This window comes from Theobroma cacao, chromosome 6 (assembly GCF_000208745.1).
Source record: "Theobroma cacao cultivar B97-61/B2 chromosome 6, Criollo_cocoa_genome_V2, whole genome shotgun sequence".
NCBI classification, from domain to species: Eukaryota; Viridiplantae; Streptophyta; class Magnoliopsida; order Malvales; family Malvaceae; genus Theobroma; species Theobroma cacao.
In genome coordinates, this window is record NC_030855.1 from 4854187 (window position 1) to 4872192 (window position 18006).

Sequence of the window (18006 nt, forward strand, 5' to 3'; positions counted from 1 at the left end):
TTGGAATTAACCTTTCTCTTTACACATAAATCAATGGGTTGAATTTCTAACCTAGAGGCTAAATTTATCTACAAGTCTCTATCAAGATTCTTGTACAAATACCTCTCATAATTGACTCACTCTATGTCTATGAGAATCGATTAAGGAAGGTTCATTAAGCTCATGCTCTAAATTTGGCTACATGTGGTACTTAATAATATTTCTATCCCAAATACTAATCAAATCACCTAGTCTCTACGTGAAATGAACACATGCTATTCAAATCTTGGTCTATTCTAAACTCCATTTGTCAAGTTACATTTAGAGACCCAAATCAATCTAATTGTTGACCAGTCAATTAGAAGCAATAAGCATATATTTGAAACAAAACAAGTTAATACCCATTAATAATAAGTAAAAGAGAGACAAAATATCCAAATCACATGTTGAGATCAACCACAATCCTAGAAAAAGCAATTTAGTTCGTAGTTTCTATAGCAAACATCAACATCTCAAAAAAGTAAACAATTTTTATGGCCAAAGAAAGAGAGAAAGACAAATCTAGTGAAATACACTAATTCCAACTTCTTTTGAAAGCTCATTTTTACTTGATTTCTTCTACTTTCTTCATTGGTAAAATGTCTCTTTTTCCTTTGAAAAGTTGCTCTGTAGAACCCCTAAAACGTTGTTGAAAAAACTATGAAAAAGTAGAAAATAAATTCCACGTGCTAGCGCCACGACGTTGGGTGGCTGAAGCCACGACGACAACTTCTTGTGTTTTTCTATGGTGGGTCTTGGAATTATGGCACTGCAGCCTTGGGTGGCTGGTGCCATGGTGCCCTGCTTGCTGGTCCTTGTTTGAGAAGAGGGGGCATCCCAGTGCCGCAGCCACGGCCATTCAAGTTTGCACCACCATGCTCTCTTATGCTGACTCTGTTACAGAACCTTTTCTTGCAACGTAATTTTCTCCTATTTTAAGGCTAATCTGGGCAAAATGGAAAACATGAAAGTTGTTGTTCTGCCTCTTATCTTTCCATTGGCCTAAAAATCACGTTGATTAGACTTCTGTAGCATGAGTTATTGTTGAAATACCGCAGCATATTTAAGAGACACCTTAGCCATACTTGCACTTTTCTTCACCACTTGACTCCTTTTGCTTTGAAGGACCTTCAAGACATAGGAACTAAATCAGTCATACCTAAAAATGGACATTTTTAGCACAAAAATGAACTAAAATAAATTGAATTAACTTAACTCAACATGTTTTAACTAATTAAAGAAAAACAATGAAAATTACCTAATACTCAATGATCTAGCTATTTTAACACCCAAAATGTGGCTAGATAAGTCCATATAATAGAGTTATCAACTACATCCTTTTATGTCATCCTTTCACACATCATCAACATAGCATATATAACACCTGATATCATCATACTCAATTCATTACATACATATTTATTTTTATACTTAATCATTCACGTATGTAGTATTCACATATATTACACACATCATGTCCATATCATTATCATAAGAACAGTTATTCAACCATCCACATTTTGATCAATATAACTATGTATCAATTTCATATCAACTATGCCATCAAGGATCATTTTGAAGAGAAAACCTTTGAAAGGCTTGTTCGCCCTTGTTCAAAATTAATATATAGTATTCATATTTAACTATGATAAATATATTGAAAACTTCTTTGAAAACATTAAAAACCATTTTAAAACTTTTCACATTTATATGATTTTACCTGATTATCGTGTAAGGCACAAATTTGATAAACTTGCTCAACTTTATATAAATCAAAATACTTAAAACATTGTGCTTACCCACCTTGAGTACTCATCAATGTCAAATGTGCAATTCCTCAACATTCGCTTACTCCAAATTGTTTCTTGGAGTTCCAACAATTCCTAAGACATCAACCAGTCAATATAAACTCAACTCAAATTATGAATCCCAAAATATGAAGCTAGGCTATTCCTTTTACCTTAGTGAGCTTGTACAGTAAGAAAACCAAGTTAGGTAGTAAACCCTTAGAGATAGAAACTTGAATTAGTAGAGAGAGTGGAAATTAGAGTTTGAAAGCCAAAATTTAAAAGAGTTAAAAAGTAGAAAGCTCACCTTGCTATGTTCGAAATCAAAAACCAACTTTATATCTTCAAGAGTGAGAGTTCAAAAGAGAGAAAGAGAAGAGAAAAGATAAGAATTATTGTGAATAGCTAAGAAAGGTAGAATAAGGTCGATGAAGTTTAGAAAAGACCTAAAGAGGATATTTTAAGGTACAAAAACACTGTTTTACCCATTTTATTTTGGTGAAAACAACTACAAGTATGAATATTTAGGGTAGAAGTATCAATACTTTTGTTCTAAGTTTTAGGTATTGATACTTGTTCTTCAAGTATCAATGCTTATTCTTTAAAATCTTTTTAAAAGTTTTTTGGATAGCAAGTTTTGATACTTGTTCTTTAGGTATCAATACTTTTGTCCCAAAATGTAAAAATTAACTTGAAAAATGTCTATTTTGATTCTTCTCCCTTAATAATTACCAAATCAACTTCGTACTTAAAACACAACATTTTTCAGAGGTAAAAACTCAAGATATGTGTTCAAATTAAAAAATTTACAAGCTCACCTAAGGTTTTACCATTCCAACCTCTAATGAAAAGTTTAAGGTTTCATAAAGGTAAAGAAGAAGATTGAACAATAATTTCTAATGCACAATTGCTTTAGTACCTTGGCAATTAAAGGTATATAGTTGTAATAATGTAAGATTGCTTAGTAAAGATAGTATACTTAGCGGAGAAGTGGTGAGCACCTAAAAAATGTAAAGCTAAAATCATATAAAAAAATTCTTTGTACAATTTCAACAAATCTAGATAATTCTTTATTGTAACGACCTAACCCACAGCCATTATTAGTGCATGGGCCTAATGGGCAAGCCCATAAGACCCAAGCAAGCCTCCAAAAAGCTTTTAACTATACATAAGTGATCCAATCTGAAAATAGAAAATGAAACAAAATTCTCTTATGTCTCTATTGTAATCACTAGGTGCTAATTATATACAAGAAAACTTATCTAAATTAGGTCCTGAAATATGGTAAATTACTAGAAATTAGGAAAAAAGAAATCAGGAAATAATCTAGCAAAGAAGGAAAATAGAGAAACGAAATAATATCCCTAAACTAGCTCTTACAAATCTGGAATATAGCCCATTTGGGGATTTTGATTTTCACTGTTTTTGAATGAAACTCATCTGGTTGAAATGATCATAGAGGGTTTAACTCTTTTTTTTTTCAAATCAATTTCGACTGTAAGCTCGACTTAAACACCATAATTTCAAAATTCTATACCTAGGGTTTCACATTGCCTTTTCGTCAATTTTTTTAAGAAACAAGTGTTCTCGATTAGGGAAAAATGATGTCTTCTTTTTATAAAAAACACATTAGACAAACTTCACTCGGTGCCCACTCCCTACAACAAACTAAATTGCATGCAAAGAGTTAAGATAATTCTAAGCTTTGCTTTGTGGTTTGTCTTCAAGATGATCCTTTAACGTCTTTAAAACTACAGAACAAGTTAAATTTTAGTACATCTTAGTTCAACTTATTACAATCCATGCAAACATATTCTCGCTTGCTACACGCCAACCTAATAATATTCAGTTAAAACATGCCATGCGTTAGAATGAAGTTGCTACACAGCTCGTATAATCGCTAAATCCAGTTAGTCTTCAATTACCGACAAGAGACGTGAAGATTAATCCTTGGACTTTTTCTCCATTTTGGCTTGTTTCTCCTAGTTACTTTATACTAATTCTCCATTGCACTAGTTCATTGATTCTACGCAGCATGATTTTGTTTAGGAAATTGGCTCATAACTAACCTTTGGGGGTATCTTGTTCCTTTTTTTCCTCCTTATTCTTTAAAGTTACCATAGCAGTAGGGATATCTGCTTTCACCTCTTCCTCTGTTGGGCTCACCATGATCGATTCCTCCATTTATTTCACCTCAACGTTCTCATACTCTCTGAAATCCATTTGCATCAGAATCCAGTCCTGCACATGTAAGCTGCACGCACTGACCAGTTAACCAAAGAAGCTCTACGACATTTACAAAAATATTTCTTTTGTTACACGTACTGTATAATTTCTATTTTGTTACATGACTTGACTAATTTATATTTTGTTACACGTCATACCTTTAATCCAATTTTTGTTACACGCGATTTCTAAACTTCATAACATTCTAAACGTAATACATTTAATAATACGTTGTTACACGTAATACCTTAAAGATATCTGCTTTCACCTCTTCCTCCATTAGACTCACCACGACCGATTCCTCTATTTATTTCACGTTAACATTCTTGTACTTTCTAAAATCCATCTGCATCAGAATATAGTCCTGCACATGTAAGCTACATACACTGAACAGTTAACCAGAGAAGCTCCACGACATTTACAAACATATTTCTTTTGTTAAATGCTTTGTATAATCTCTATTTTGTTACATGCACTTTACAATTTCTGTTTTGTTACATGCCCTATATAATTTCTATTTTGTTACATGCCCTAAGTAACTTCTATTTTCTTACACGCCTTGACTAATTTCTATTTTCTTACATGCCATAACTTTAATCCAATTTTTGTTACACGTTATTTTAAATTTCATAACATTCTGAACATAATACATTTAATAATACGCTATTACACGCAATGCCTCAAATTTGTAAGTTTTAACACGCCTTATTCATGCAATTTGTGAAATCATCGATTTGTTACACGCCATGCCCATTTTCTCTGTATATGCTACAACATTCGACACAAATGGCCATGGCGTCTAATATCTTTGACAATTTCCACAACTTCAAACAACACCAGTGCCATTTAACAACAAAACCCTACACCACATTCTCAACCAATATGACATTCAAATCACTAAACCCACTCAAAACCCAAAACAAAATTTGACATTACCTAACTTACCCTATGTTGCCAACTTCTTCCCTATCACTGCTAAGTTTGCTTTTAACTTGTTCGAACACTTCCATATCTTTCAGAATGAGTGAAATAATCATTTAATATTCCTACATTGTTATATACCTATCGTTTCTGTTTATGATAATGTCTAATAAATTAGAGAAAATCATTATTATATCCTACAAACAAAAGAAGGTTTTACTTTTAACAAATTGTCCTTTACCAAATTCTGGCCATATCTATTTTTTTCACTTATTTATGTGTGTATGATAGTACGCGTGATTGAGAAGGTTTAGTTTAAGGGTATTGTTGTCCAAATATCTTATCTCTTGGCTAAAAACAATCAAAATTATAAGGAGGGTTATTTTTGAAAACACTTTATATTTGGGGACTAAAAAAAATTATCTTTATATAATATTCATGCATGTTCTAGATTTTAACTTTTTAAAATAATATAAGCCCATATTTTTAAATATTTCACTATGCTTTCTAAGGTAATATGTTTGTATTAGAATGTAATGCAATATTGAAATTGAATAATATCTATAATGAATTTTTTGGTTATATTAAAAAGTTTAACCATAATTTGATTACATATGTTAAAGTATTTTTAATTCTAAGTGGAATTAAGGAGGCATATAAATATAGAACATTTCTCCTAAAAATGAGACTCACAAGTTAATATAAAGAGACATTGATAAAAGAAAATAATAATTAAAAATGATAGCAACCACTTTTTTCTTTTAAAAGAAAAGGCTAAAGTTGTCAAAAAACAATTTGAATTACTTTGAAGAGTTCAACTAAATAGAATGATGATTGTCTTTGGAGTTGATTTTTATTCTTTTCGTCTCATATATTGTGTCTAATTTTGATTTTGCACCAAATTTAAAAAGTTTTAAATTAAATTTTGAATTTCTTTGATTATAAATTTTCTTTCTTAAATAACCCTTATAATGAAAAAAAGAAAAAATTAAATAATTATAGTTAAGAAAATAAGAAAAAGTCAAAGATATTTTTCTTAGTTTTCAAAAAGTATTAAATTGAAACAATTAAAAATATGCAAACTAGACAACATTTACGAGATAAAAGAGTTAAAAATTTAAAAGGCTAAAAGATCTGATTTGAAACTGATCTAATAGATATGAATACAAATACAATCCCAACAGAGGGTGGATTAATTGTTATAATCAAATACAACTAAGTTTTAGGTTTCGGAATTTATTTTTTTGTTAGGTATTTTATATTATTATGAACATCGGCTCACTATAAATTTCAAATTAATAACAATACCCTTTTATTACATTTTATGGCATTTAGTTATAATGATTTTATTTGGGAAAATAATTTAATTTGTAATAAAAAATATATATCTATGTGTTTTTAAATCAAAAGTAATGAGTAATCAAATAAATAGTATATAAGTTAAATATTTAAGGGGAAGCGATCTGCACGAAGTAAGATAATGAAATTGAGTAATGAAACCACCCCAATTACCTTCATTAATACGTTGGTGGAGAGAGACATGATGGTGTTTCATCAGGTACAAATACTAGTACGGGTAACTAGTAATTTTGGGGACGGACAGAGTGAGCATCTTCGCGCACAACAAGACAGTCGCTACCTGCGGGTGAAGGAGCAGCCCTCCACTCACTCCCGAACATTTCAACCCACCTCTTTCCATCTATCTTTTCAGACCAGTTGACAATTAAATTAAATTTTTATATATATATTGATAAAAATCCCAACGCCAAACTTCTCCGCTCTTCCCAAAACCCTAAACGTGATTCTGCCATCAATTCCTCCTCTCCGAATTTCTCTTGCTTTCTTAAGCTTTTGAATCAACCTCAGTCCATCGGCAGACTGGACCTCGAGCTTTGATGCCGTCAAACCTTTCTTTCTCGTACCTCGAACAAGGTATTTCATTTTTCTTTTTTTTTTTCTCTCTTTTTAATTCTTTCAAAGACGTTATCTGTTTTGTTCGCTAAGAAAAGACGAAAATGTTTGTTGGATTTCCTAATCTTGACTTTTGGAATTTCAAGTTAAACGAGAATCGGAGTCCTAAACTCTGTGAAGCTCTGCTGCTGCAGTTAGTTTCTCCAGGTAATTAATTCTTTCTCTTCTTCTTCTTCTTCTATTTTCTGTTTCCTGGTTGCGTTTTTAGCTATTTTTAAATGATTAAGAAAATTTGAAGATTCTCAATTTTTAGAGTTATTTAATAATATAGGAATTCTGTTTATTTTGTTTATAGTAATTTAATTGATTTATATGATAATAGAACTAACTAAGAAATCATATGCATGAACGCCGTCCAAAAAAGACAGTACAACTTTACAGAATGTATGAGTCATGATCCTTTAGCTTCTTAAATGATGTAGGTGATGTAGGTACCCAATGAATGCAGTTAATTGCTTTATCTGACTAGTTGGTTAGCTAGTCATGGCTCATTTATGTCACGCGGGGGTGGGGGGTGGTGAGGATTTGAAAACAGGAACTCACATTATGGGTTGAGCATTTTTCTTTGTATGATTTCTGTTGATCCAATGCTTAAAATAGGAGTCAATTTGAGTACACCATACTGAAGGAATCAGCTCACATTTTTAAAAGTGTCCTGTTTTCCTAAAGTTTTCTTTTCCTTTTTTTTTTTTTTTTGGGGGGGGGGGGGTGTGGTGAGGTGGGGCTTGGCTGTACCACCCAGCTGAGCACCTGGAAAAACCAATAAAGAAAGAAATTCAATGAATTCTTTCCCCGGAAACTTGTGCATTGAAAGATCTTTAATTTGAGACTTCTACACTAAAAATATTCTTTTTAAATGAGTAATCACAAAATATACAAAACACTAGTTATGTTCCGACTTCCAACATATTACACAGGCCAATTTTAGCTATCAACATTTTAAAATTTCTAATTGAATGTAGAAATTGCTGAATGCTATAGTACACTGAGCACATAAAATTTGAAGCTTTGATTCATAATATTTTGAACCATCATCCTTTGTTAATCATATTAAATCGAATGTTATATCAATAGAGTTAATAAGTTTTAATTAGCAGTTCTGATGCGATTTTCTTTATCTTGTTTTTAGAACAAAAAAGTGTTTATGACTTCACATTTAGAAATATTAATACATAAATTGTAAGAGCATAGTCGATATTGGAACAAAAAAGTCATATTTAGGTTGAACTGTTTTGCTTTTTGTCTTGAATGGAAGTGATGTTAATTGACAACGTAGTGAGGGCACAGAATAGATGAGTTTATACTTCCTTCTTCTTCTTCTTCTTCTTTTCCGGAAAGCCCTAGCTGCATTTATAAATGTAGCCCAATTGAAAAGTATCGTTTGTTTTTAAGAATTAAATATACATAGCACCTTCATGCTTTTCAAGCCCCTTTCCAATCATGGGATCCGGGTTTGGTAAAAGGACTCTGTAAGATGTTAAAACTTCACAACACTTGGCATTCTTTTTTTTTTTTGTAAAAGACAAGAATAAAATATACTAAATGAAAAGAATATTAATACACATTGTTCATAAAAATTAAAATTTATTTACAATAATATTTGGAATGTAATTGGATTATGAGTTCTTATTCATTACTTGAGGAATCAATCATTTAATTAACTTTAATACAAAATAGGAGAAGATGCATATTAAGCTAAAGTAAGCAAAGTGCAAGACGTTTATTAATGTTTCAAATTTGAAATCCAACAAACTTGATTGAACTGTATAACACTCAAATTTGAAAGAAACTCTCAATGTGATTTCCAAGAACATATGTTGCGTAAAATATAGATTATTAAAAAAATTTATCATTGATGCTTTGCTTTAAAGACATAGGTGGTGACTGATAATTAAAGGTACCAAAAGACCATTCATAGATATAAAAATCAAATAGATCAATTCGAATGCAAATGATAATCCTAAATCATGATTAAGTTTCCACAATGAAAAGATTACCGTTAAAATTTAATGATGATAAAGTTATAACACAAATTTATAATTAAAACATTAAACGAATAAGCATTTAGGGTCTGTTTGTTCTAACATAAAACATCTTCTGGAAAACGTCTTCAAGACTTGTGCATGTTTGGAAGACAGAAAATTTATTCTAAATGTAAAATATTTTAAGAGCCAACAGGAAAAATACCCACTGACCACGTAAAATGTCTTATGCGATTGAGAGCGTAAGACATTTTCTAGAGAACAAAAAAGCTGCTCTTATACTAAGCTTAGCATAATAAGTTTGATGAATATTAATATTTAACTTAAAATATTAAAAAAATATTAATACTTAATTTTAAAAAATTTTAACTTAAAATATTAATATTTAATTATTCAATACTATTAAAATTAAAAAAATATTTTTTAATGAAATCATTGAATGCAATTAATATTGTTATTTATAAATTGAATAAATCTTATTAATAATTATAACAAAAATATTTCAATGGTCGTCATTTAATGAATACAAATTTATAAATGAAGGTTTTGGATGTTTTAGACAATTGATGGATATTAATATTTTTATAGTGTTATGGCAAAAAAATATGAAATGAAAATTCTTCTGAAAATTAGAGCTTACTTTCATTATAATATGTGGTTAAATGTTTTGAAAAATATAATTATTGATTTTCCCCATTTTCATCTCCATTCTTAATTTGAATGTGAAAATCAAATGATACAATTGTTTTGTAATCAACTCCTATTTATCATTTTAACACCCAAATAACTCCACTAATGATGGTGGAAAATATTTTCCACAAGATGATTCAAACAATAGGAAATGTTTTCGATAGTTTATCCAAACAATAAAAAGCATTAAATTTTCTTGTAAAATATTCTACATAGAAAAAATTTTCTTCCATATTTTCCGGTTACCAATGGATCCTTATTAAAAGTAACTGGAATCCATTTTAACAAACTGACTATCAATGGACAATGAAAGACAATAGGTTTCATGTCCCAAATAATCAATATTTAGGTTCTGTTTGAATGATACTTTTGCTATGTGCTTTTCGTTTTTTGAAAAATTGTTATAAAGCAAAAGCAAAAAGCACTGTCATAATTGATTTGAAATGGAAAAATAATTGAAATGTAACAACAATTATAAAATAATTAGTCTGTATAAAAGTAGGATAATGTATTTTTCCATCTGAAAAAATTATACAATTTGTGCAGATGTAACACCAATTATAAAATAATTAGTCTATATAAAAGTAGAATAATGTATTTTTCCATATGAAAAAATTACACATAATTTGTGTATAATCCTTAAAAAGGTTTTTATTTGCTTTTGTATCCAAATGTGCTTTTTTCCTTTTTGCTTCTGAAAGCAAAAAGCAAACATCAAAATCTCCAACCAAACAACGGATCAGTATCACAAAAATGCCTACAAACAAATCTACATGTTTAGGTTGAGAGAATAAAAAGACATAAAAATATAAAAGATATATGATCCTGTTAAAATTGTGCCAGTGTTTTGACTAGAAAATTGAAATCCAGCATTATCTTGGGTCAAAATTGCTTTGACATCTTGATTTATGATATAGTCTTTAATTTTTAAGGAAATGAACATGTTAATGGAGATGAAATCAGAATTTCGAGAACTGAGTTCAATAAATCAAGAAAGCCAGCGAAATAAAATTGTAATGATGAAAATTTACATTCTTAAACAAATGGGAAGAGGAAGAAAAGTCCAAACCTAAGTGGTCATTACCTAGTGCACTCCTTAATAAGTTTCCTTTCAATTAAGCTTGCTGCCCCTATTGTTGTTTTTAATTAAGCCAAAAATTAAAAATAAAAGTAAATATTTCCATTTAAGATTTTCTTTTTCTGTTTGCTTAGTTAACATCTTAAGTCTTAACCCCATTTTCAGATTGATGTAGCTAAGGTGGGTAGCAGAGAAGATATTCTGCTGTGTGCTCTATCCATTAGTGCTTCATAGATATTGGTCATCATGGGAAAATTTGTTCAGCTATGGATGATGATGAGCCGATCTGTACGGGCAATGAGATCCTTGTGAAGCACTTGGTTACCTCGCAAATGCTTTGATCTCTGTCTTTGTCTGTCTGTCTCTCTCTTTTTCAGGTTAAACTCTCTTGTAACCTAACCTTTCTAAATCCTAATGCAATAGCAATGATGTAAATACTAGTAAAAGCTATCTTAATAAGGATGAAGGCAGTTTTGATGCTTGGAAATATTTTGATTTGATTTGATTTCATCTGTAACTTAGGACTTTGAGATGGGTTCTTGCTGCTCATTCATAGCCAAAGGGAAAAGTGGCAGCAAAAGGGATGACCAAGTAACAGATGCATCCACGGCTACGAATACAACATCATGCGCTTCACCCAAGAAGCAGAAACAAAGGCAGGGATCAGGGAGGTGGAGGAAAAAATCAAGTGGGTTAGTGCCCATGGATGAGGCAGAGCTCCATCTTATATCAGGGAGGATGTTTCTGAATGGTGCCAGCAATGTTGCATGCTTGTATACCCAACAGGGGAAGAAAGGGACCAATCAGGATGCCATGCTTGTTTGGGAGGTTAGTTTTGGTGCCTATAATTTCTTCTTCATATTGTCTTATATGCTGCGTCATTTTCTTTAACATGACAGTCACATAAATTGAGTATGTTATATATTCATTTTCTTTCATTAGATGAAAATATTTATTTATTTCCTTCTTTTCCTCTATGGCATCAATATGTGAAGACTTGGTTTCTATGTTTTTATAATAGAATTTCTGTTCGAGAAGTGACACAATGTTCTGTGGTGTATTTGATGGTCATGGTCCCTACGGTCATATGGTTGCCAAGAAAGCCCGAGATTCTCTTCCTATTATATTATGTACGCAATGGAAAGATAGTCTTGCCGGTGATTGGAGCAGTCTCAACAAGAGCGAAAATGCTCCTGATAACACTATACCTGAGGATACTGCATCTTTGAGTATGGATGATGAATGCTGTGAGTCATTGGAGATTGAAGAGAATGAACAACTTCCAGAGATGTATTTACCTCTTAAACGGTCTATGTTAAAGGCTTTCAAGTTAATGGATAAGGAGTTAAAGTTGCATCCAACAATTGATTGTTTCTGCAGTGGGACGACTGCTGTTACATTGGTGAAGCAGGTATTATTCATTACATGAACTAAAATTCAAAATTAGTCATTCTTCAGATTTGAATTAATCAGGCTTTCAGATGTAGTACCCAGCTTAAACTTTTACATATTGCATAGTTAATGGATTTGGATTAAATTTTCTATACAAAGACAGGTGAGTTTTTTCAAAATTTTCTGCAAATGCTCATGTATCACTAATGGAAAATAGATTAATGCAGGAAGGAAAATTTAGGATTTGAACTTTGTTAAATTGCACATACTAATGCATGCATCTTTGTATTGTGCATGTAGCAGAGTTTTCCCAATAAATTTTCCTTTTGAGATATCTAAAAAGCATTTTTCCCATCATCTAACCATTTCATGACAAATGTGGCTTTCCAGGGTCAGCATCTCATAATTGGAAATGTTGGTGACTCAAGAGCAGTGCTGGCAGCGAGAGACAAAGATAATTCTCTGATTGCTATACAGTTGACTGTTGACTTGAAGCCTGATTTGCCTAGTCTCTCTCTCTCTCTCTCTCTCACACCCACACACACACACACACACACACACACACACACACAGCAGACTTTACCACCATTTCAGTCAAAAATAACAATGATAACTTGTACTAACATATTTGAATAACTACTGTTCATATTCTACAGAACTGATACTTCTTGCAATATTTATGTTTAGGGGAGGCTGCTCGAATTCAGCAATGCAAGGGAAGGGTTTTTGCCTTGCAAGATGAGCCTGAGGTTGCACGTGTATGGTTGCCCAATAATGACTCACCTGGTTTGGCTATGGCTAGAGCTTTTGGGGACTTCTGTCTAAAGGATTTTGGTCTGATTTCCGTCCCAGATGTTTTCTATCGCTGCCTTACTGAAAGAGATGAATTTATTATTCTTGCTACTGATGGGGTATATTCATCTTCATAATATATGAAACTATTTTGCTTGAAAATATTTGTGTAGGACTATGAAACCTGGCTGTCTGGTAACCATTTGTTGTTTGTTACTCCCTGTAGGTAAGTTCATTTATAAATGTTCTCTTCTGCCTCAGTTTTGGCATATTATCTTTATGTTGCCACAATGTGACAGTGTACTTAGATGAAGCTATTTGGCAAGTTTTAATTTTTTATGCATTAGATAGAGGGAAAATAATACCTGCCGTCATAAGGACAATTTTTTTTTCTTTTTATTTTTTCCCTTGAAGTTAATATAAATTCTCTGAAAGCTGATTTATCATTTTGGCACAGGTTTGGGATGTCCTTTCAAATAAGGAAGCAGTCGATATTGTGGCTTCAGCCCCTAGTCGCTCAACAGCTGCCAGAGCTCTTGTAGATTGTGCTACTCGAGCATGGAGGCTTAAGTACCCTACTTCTAAGAATGATGATTGTGCTGTTGTATGCCTCTTTCTAGAACATTTGACTGCAAGTAATGGAGCTGTAGAAGAACATGACACAACAAAGATTTCTAAGGAATCTGGAGAGAGGATGGTGGGTGTTGATGACAATAACAGAGATTCTCATGCTTTAAGTCTTGGACAATCTGGTACACTTCAAGGTTCTAATGAGATTGTACCTGCAACCGAATCAATAGAGGAAAGGTTGCCTTCGAATCTCCCAGGCCAGTCTAGGAGGAGTCTTGCCGAGTGCATTTCAGTTGCCGATGATGAGTGGTCAGCCTTAGAAGGTATTACTAGGGTCAATAGCTTATTAAGCCTTCCCAGGTTTCTATCTGGTGACAAAAGATCAACTAGTTGGAGAAAGTGGTTATGAAAACTTACTACACTGTCATGTAGCAAACCACTTTAGGTTGGAGAAAGTGGTTATGAAAACTTACGACACTGTCATGTAGCAAACCACTTTAGATTGATCTTACATTTACGAATTACTGATGTGCATTTGTAGCGAGAGAATATATAGGTTTGGAGTTGCAAGAGGCAGATGCGTACTCTCTTTTCGTCATATGCCGGACAGCATTCTATTGGACTATGTGTATTGCTTATTAAAAGAGTGCTTTGGTAGATGTTGCTGGCACAGAGTTTGAATCATAAAACGATACCTGTTGTTTGGTAAATTTAAGCTTTATTGTTGTATGAAGTGTTTCTTTCCTTCTCCCCGCATGAACTTCAAATCTCAAAGTTGATTGGAGTAGCAAACTTTTGTTGCTTTGCTAATCTGTTTAGCCATTTTTGGTAGGCAAATAAAACAACAGTTTCTTCCTGATTGTTAGCAAGATATTCCACGTTTGAATTAGTGTGTGTGTGTGTGTATATATATATATATATATTTATATATGATAATAGTAACTCAGGAAAGGAAATTTAGGTAGTGAGAAGTTGGGCTGTCTTTGCATGAAAACCATGCTAGGACTCAACTTGTATTGTTAATATTTCCCAAAATAGGTATTTTATTTAATCCGGAAAATAATCAATCTAAGATTGACAAGATAAAAGTGAATGGCATCAAGGTAAGCAATGTGCCTTGATGGGTATAAATTAGAATCTTATATTGCCTTTAAGGTAATTATGTCCCTGTTATGTATTGTTGAGATTAGTGGTAATATATCTCTAGGATTCAATAAAAGCATCCGGAAAATTACAGACAACAAATCTGAAATTTTCTGTTTAGTGTTTCAATTTAAAAAAAAAAAAAGTTTGATTGGAAGGGGACAATTGCTTTCGAAATGAATTAATTTTGACTTTCAATACTTATTTATAGCTCAATTTATGACTATTCAACAAACATCACCTTTAATACATACATATATATATATATATATAGTTTCTTTTTCATGAAATTATTTATATATAATAATATTAGTATATTATGTGTATATATATATATATATATGATTAATATAATTCATATAACGATATAATATAGTTTAATTATTTACAACAATTTAGTCACCTTTTTATTTTTTGATAATTTCTTCATTTCAATTTAAAAAAACCAAGTCTGAGGATATAAAATAAGCAAAATAACTAATCCACAAACACCAATTAGCAACATTACAGTGAACTACACCACCTTTTCAAATTAAAGCCAAATGAAACAAATCTTCAAACCTCCCTCGTACCTATATAAAGCACCAATGCCAGCTTCAAACCGACTCCTATATTCCGATCACAAGCTGCACAACAATATGGTATTCAACATCTACTATTACAACACTGCAATAAATCTAATATATCTTAGAGAACATTAACTCACCAGTTAAGAAAAACATCCTCATGCCACAATACTAAGAAAGTCATTCTCCCTTAACACCCCATCTTTCACCAACTGATCAGCAACTCCATTTGCACTTGTCAAAGTATGAACAATCTTCCAATTCGTCTTCTTTCTTTTGAAGTATTCTACTGTAAGGATCTACTTTTTATATTTTCAAAACACACTCTTTGATTCTCTAATCCATTTTACAATATTAACGAAATCACTTTCAATTAATAAAAAATGCAAAAACTACCATTTAGAGGACACAAAAATAATAAAAGCTTTAAGAACTTATTTAAGTTCCACATAATTAGCATAATGTACTCTTATAGGATTAGAAAACATAGCCTTGATTTTAGCCAACTCATTCCTTAAAGCTCTTTACAGTCCATAACCTACATCTACATTCTATATGTGGATATTTGATCATAACTAAAGAAAAAGGAATACCTATTCAAAACTAGCATGAAAATATCCAACTTTTGGATCAAGAGACAAAAGAAAAACATAAACACCAAAAATATAATTATATCCATTTTGGATTAGCTCAAGTAGAGGCTAAACTACTCACAAAAGAGAGATTGGATACTTCTATCCTTATAACCCTTAGAGACAAAAGACACTTTCATTTCTATGACTCTTTATTAGGAATAGTAGAAACCAGCCTATGTGAAGGACTAATACATTTCAACTGTTTTCCCAATTTTATGGTATCATTAAAAGATAGAAATATCTGTAATTCCTTGACACTCTAAATCCAAACACTTAATTACAAGATGATGCTTAGATTTGAACCATTAACCTTAGTTTATAGGTTATACTATAAGGCCATGTATTTTGTGATCAATACTAAGGCTTTGATCCACAGCCCAAGAGGGGAAACTCTCCTAATTCAGACAAACATGTCCAAATCTCATACTACCATACCAAGGACCATACATTGGCATGAAGTCCAACTTTCAAATAGATGGAGGCTTGTAGGAGTTACGACTCTTATTCCCATCCAAAACATAGAAATAAACTATGTAGCCCAATATATAGATGGATCTGTAGAATTAGCTTTTAATAGACCACTAAGAATGCCTCCAAGACAATCTTTTGATTTAGGATAAGTCATTGCTTTTATTAGAAACTTAAATATTCTGGGAGATGATTCATCCACAACAACCCATAGAATGGACTTTAGGACGGCTAAAGCTTTCGTTTCTTTAGTACCATCCACTATTATGGCAAACTTACAAGGAATCAATAATTTCTCAAATATACCTAAACCAATACGTAACAGACAAAAACCTAGTCGAACTAACTCATCTAACATGACTCAAACATATTCATCAATGACCAATAATCCAAACATAGCCATAGAAGAAACTCTGAAATTTTTGTACAAGAAAAAAAGTTTAAAATCAATAAAGAATGATGTAGAAAGTATTTTTACTATGACAAAAATAAAAAAAAGAAAAATTATTTAGAAACTTATAAAACCGAAAAGGATCAAATCTTTCAAGAATATTACAATTTTACGAAAAATCATAAGATTTTGATAAAATTCTTTACATGCTTTGAAGAATATTATTTAGGATCAATAAACACTACAAAAAACATAATTAAATGGCGAACAAATAAAGGAGAAGTTGAATATCAACAATCACTTTAAGTAGAGATCCAATATTCTCACAAAAATATAGGAATAAGGGCAACTCCTTTAAGAATGAAATCCTTAAACTTAGAAGAACAAGTTTCCTTAAATGACATAAAAATGATAGTTGAACAAAACAGCTATACAAATCTAAATCTCCATACTATTGGAAAGTGAGTAGAAAATATAGAAACACTTATTGAAAACCAACCAAAATTCACTCAAGCACAGTCAATAAACACAAAAGTTGTTAAAGCCAAAGAACCAATTTTTAAACCTTTTGAAATACCAAGAAAGTTTCATCAATCGGGCCAAAATCAATTTTTGAAAGAAATCCAAAATATAATTAATTCCTTTGAGAGCCAAAACTCAAGAATGATAGCCTTTGATACCCCTTTACAATAAAGCCATTTCATATATATGATAAACCAACAAACAAATTGAGAAAATACAGATGACCAATAGATCAACAAAATGGTTTGGAAGGAGCCCAAAAAGCTTTATTATCCAAAAACCATAGCACCTGATTTGAACATAGAAGAAAAACCTATTTTCCAAAATAAGTATAATGCTAATACAACTTATGAATGGAATACTAATGGAACATCCGAATACAACATCCTTAGTACCCTTCAATAAATGACAATGGTATCCAATATTTACAAAACCCAAAAACAAATAGGTCAAATTACAGATCATTCAATAGCAAAGCTTTTAGTTGCTGGTTTTACTAGACAACTCAAAGGATGGTGGGATAACTATCTTACCATAAAACAAGAAAAAGAAATATTATAAGTTATTAAAAAGGATGATGAAGGAAACAACAACTTAGATGAACGAGGGTTAGAAACCAAATAAGAGAAACTTATAAAAGAATAATTCCCAATGAAATTCTTACATATGGTTAACTTATAAGCTTCACCCAAAAAGAAGGATTAAAAATTTGTCAAGATTTGAAACTTCAAAAACAATTGAAAAAAGAAAAGTATCTTTGCAAAAAAGAATTAAAGTCATTTTGTCAGCAAGTTGACATTGAACATGAATCTTATTTTTCAAAAACCTATTGCTCTGCGAAGCCAAAACAAAGG

The 18006-nt window shown here is 31.5% G+C and overlaps 1 protein-coding gene across 2 annotated transcripts; it reads left to right on the forward strand.

Annotated features, from left to right (window-relative positions):
• On the forward strand, window positions 6534-14183 carry LOC18595489 (probable protein phosphatase 2C 6). Of its 2 annotated transcripts, XM_018123710.1 has the most exons (9): window positions 6534-6884; window positions 7010-7070; window positions 10839-11050; window positions 11196-11501; window positions 11695-12084; window positions 12456-12573; window positions 12753-12976; window positions 13315-13816; window positions 13873-14183. In XM_018123710.1, exons 4-9 carry the CDS (start codon window positions 11205-11207, stop codon window positions 13890-13892), a joined length of 1551 nt encoding a protein of 516 aa, XP_017979199.1. In that variant the 5' UTR covers window positions 6534-6884; window positions 7010-7070; window positions 10839-11050; window positions 11196-11204; the 3' UTR covers window positions 13893-14183. The 2 variants fall into 2 exon arrangements, with proteins under 2 accessions (XP_017979199.1, XP_017979198.1); XM_018123709.1 differs by having other exon boundaries at window positions 13315-14183.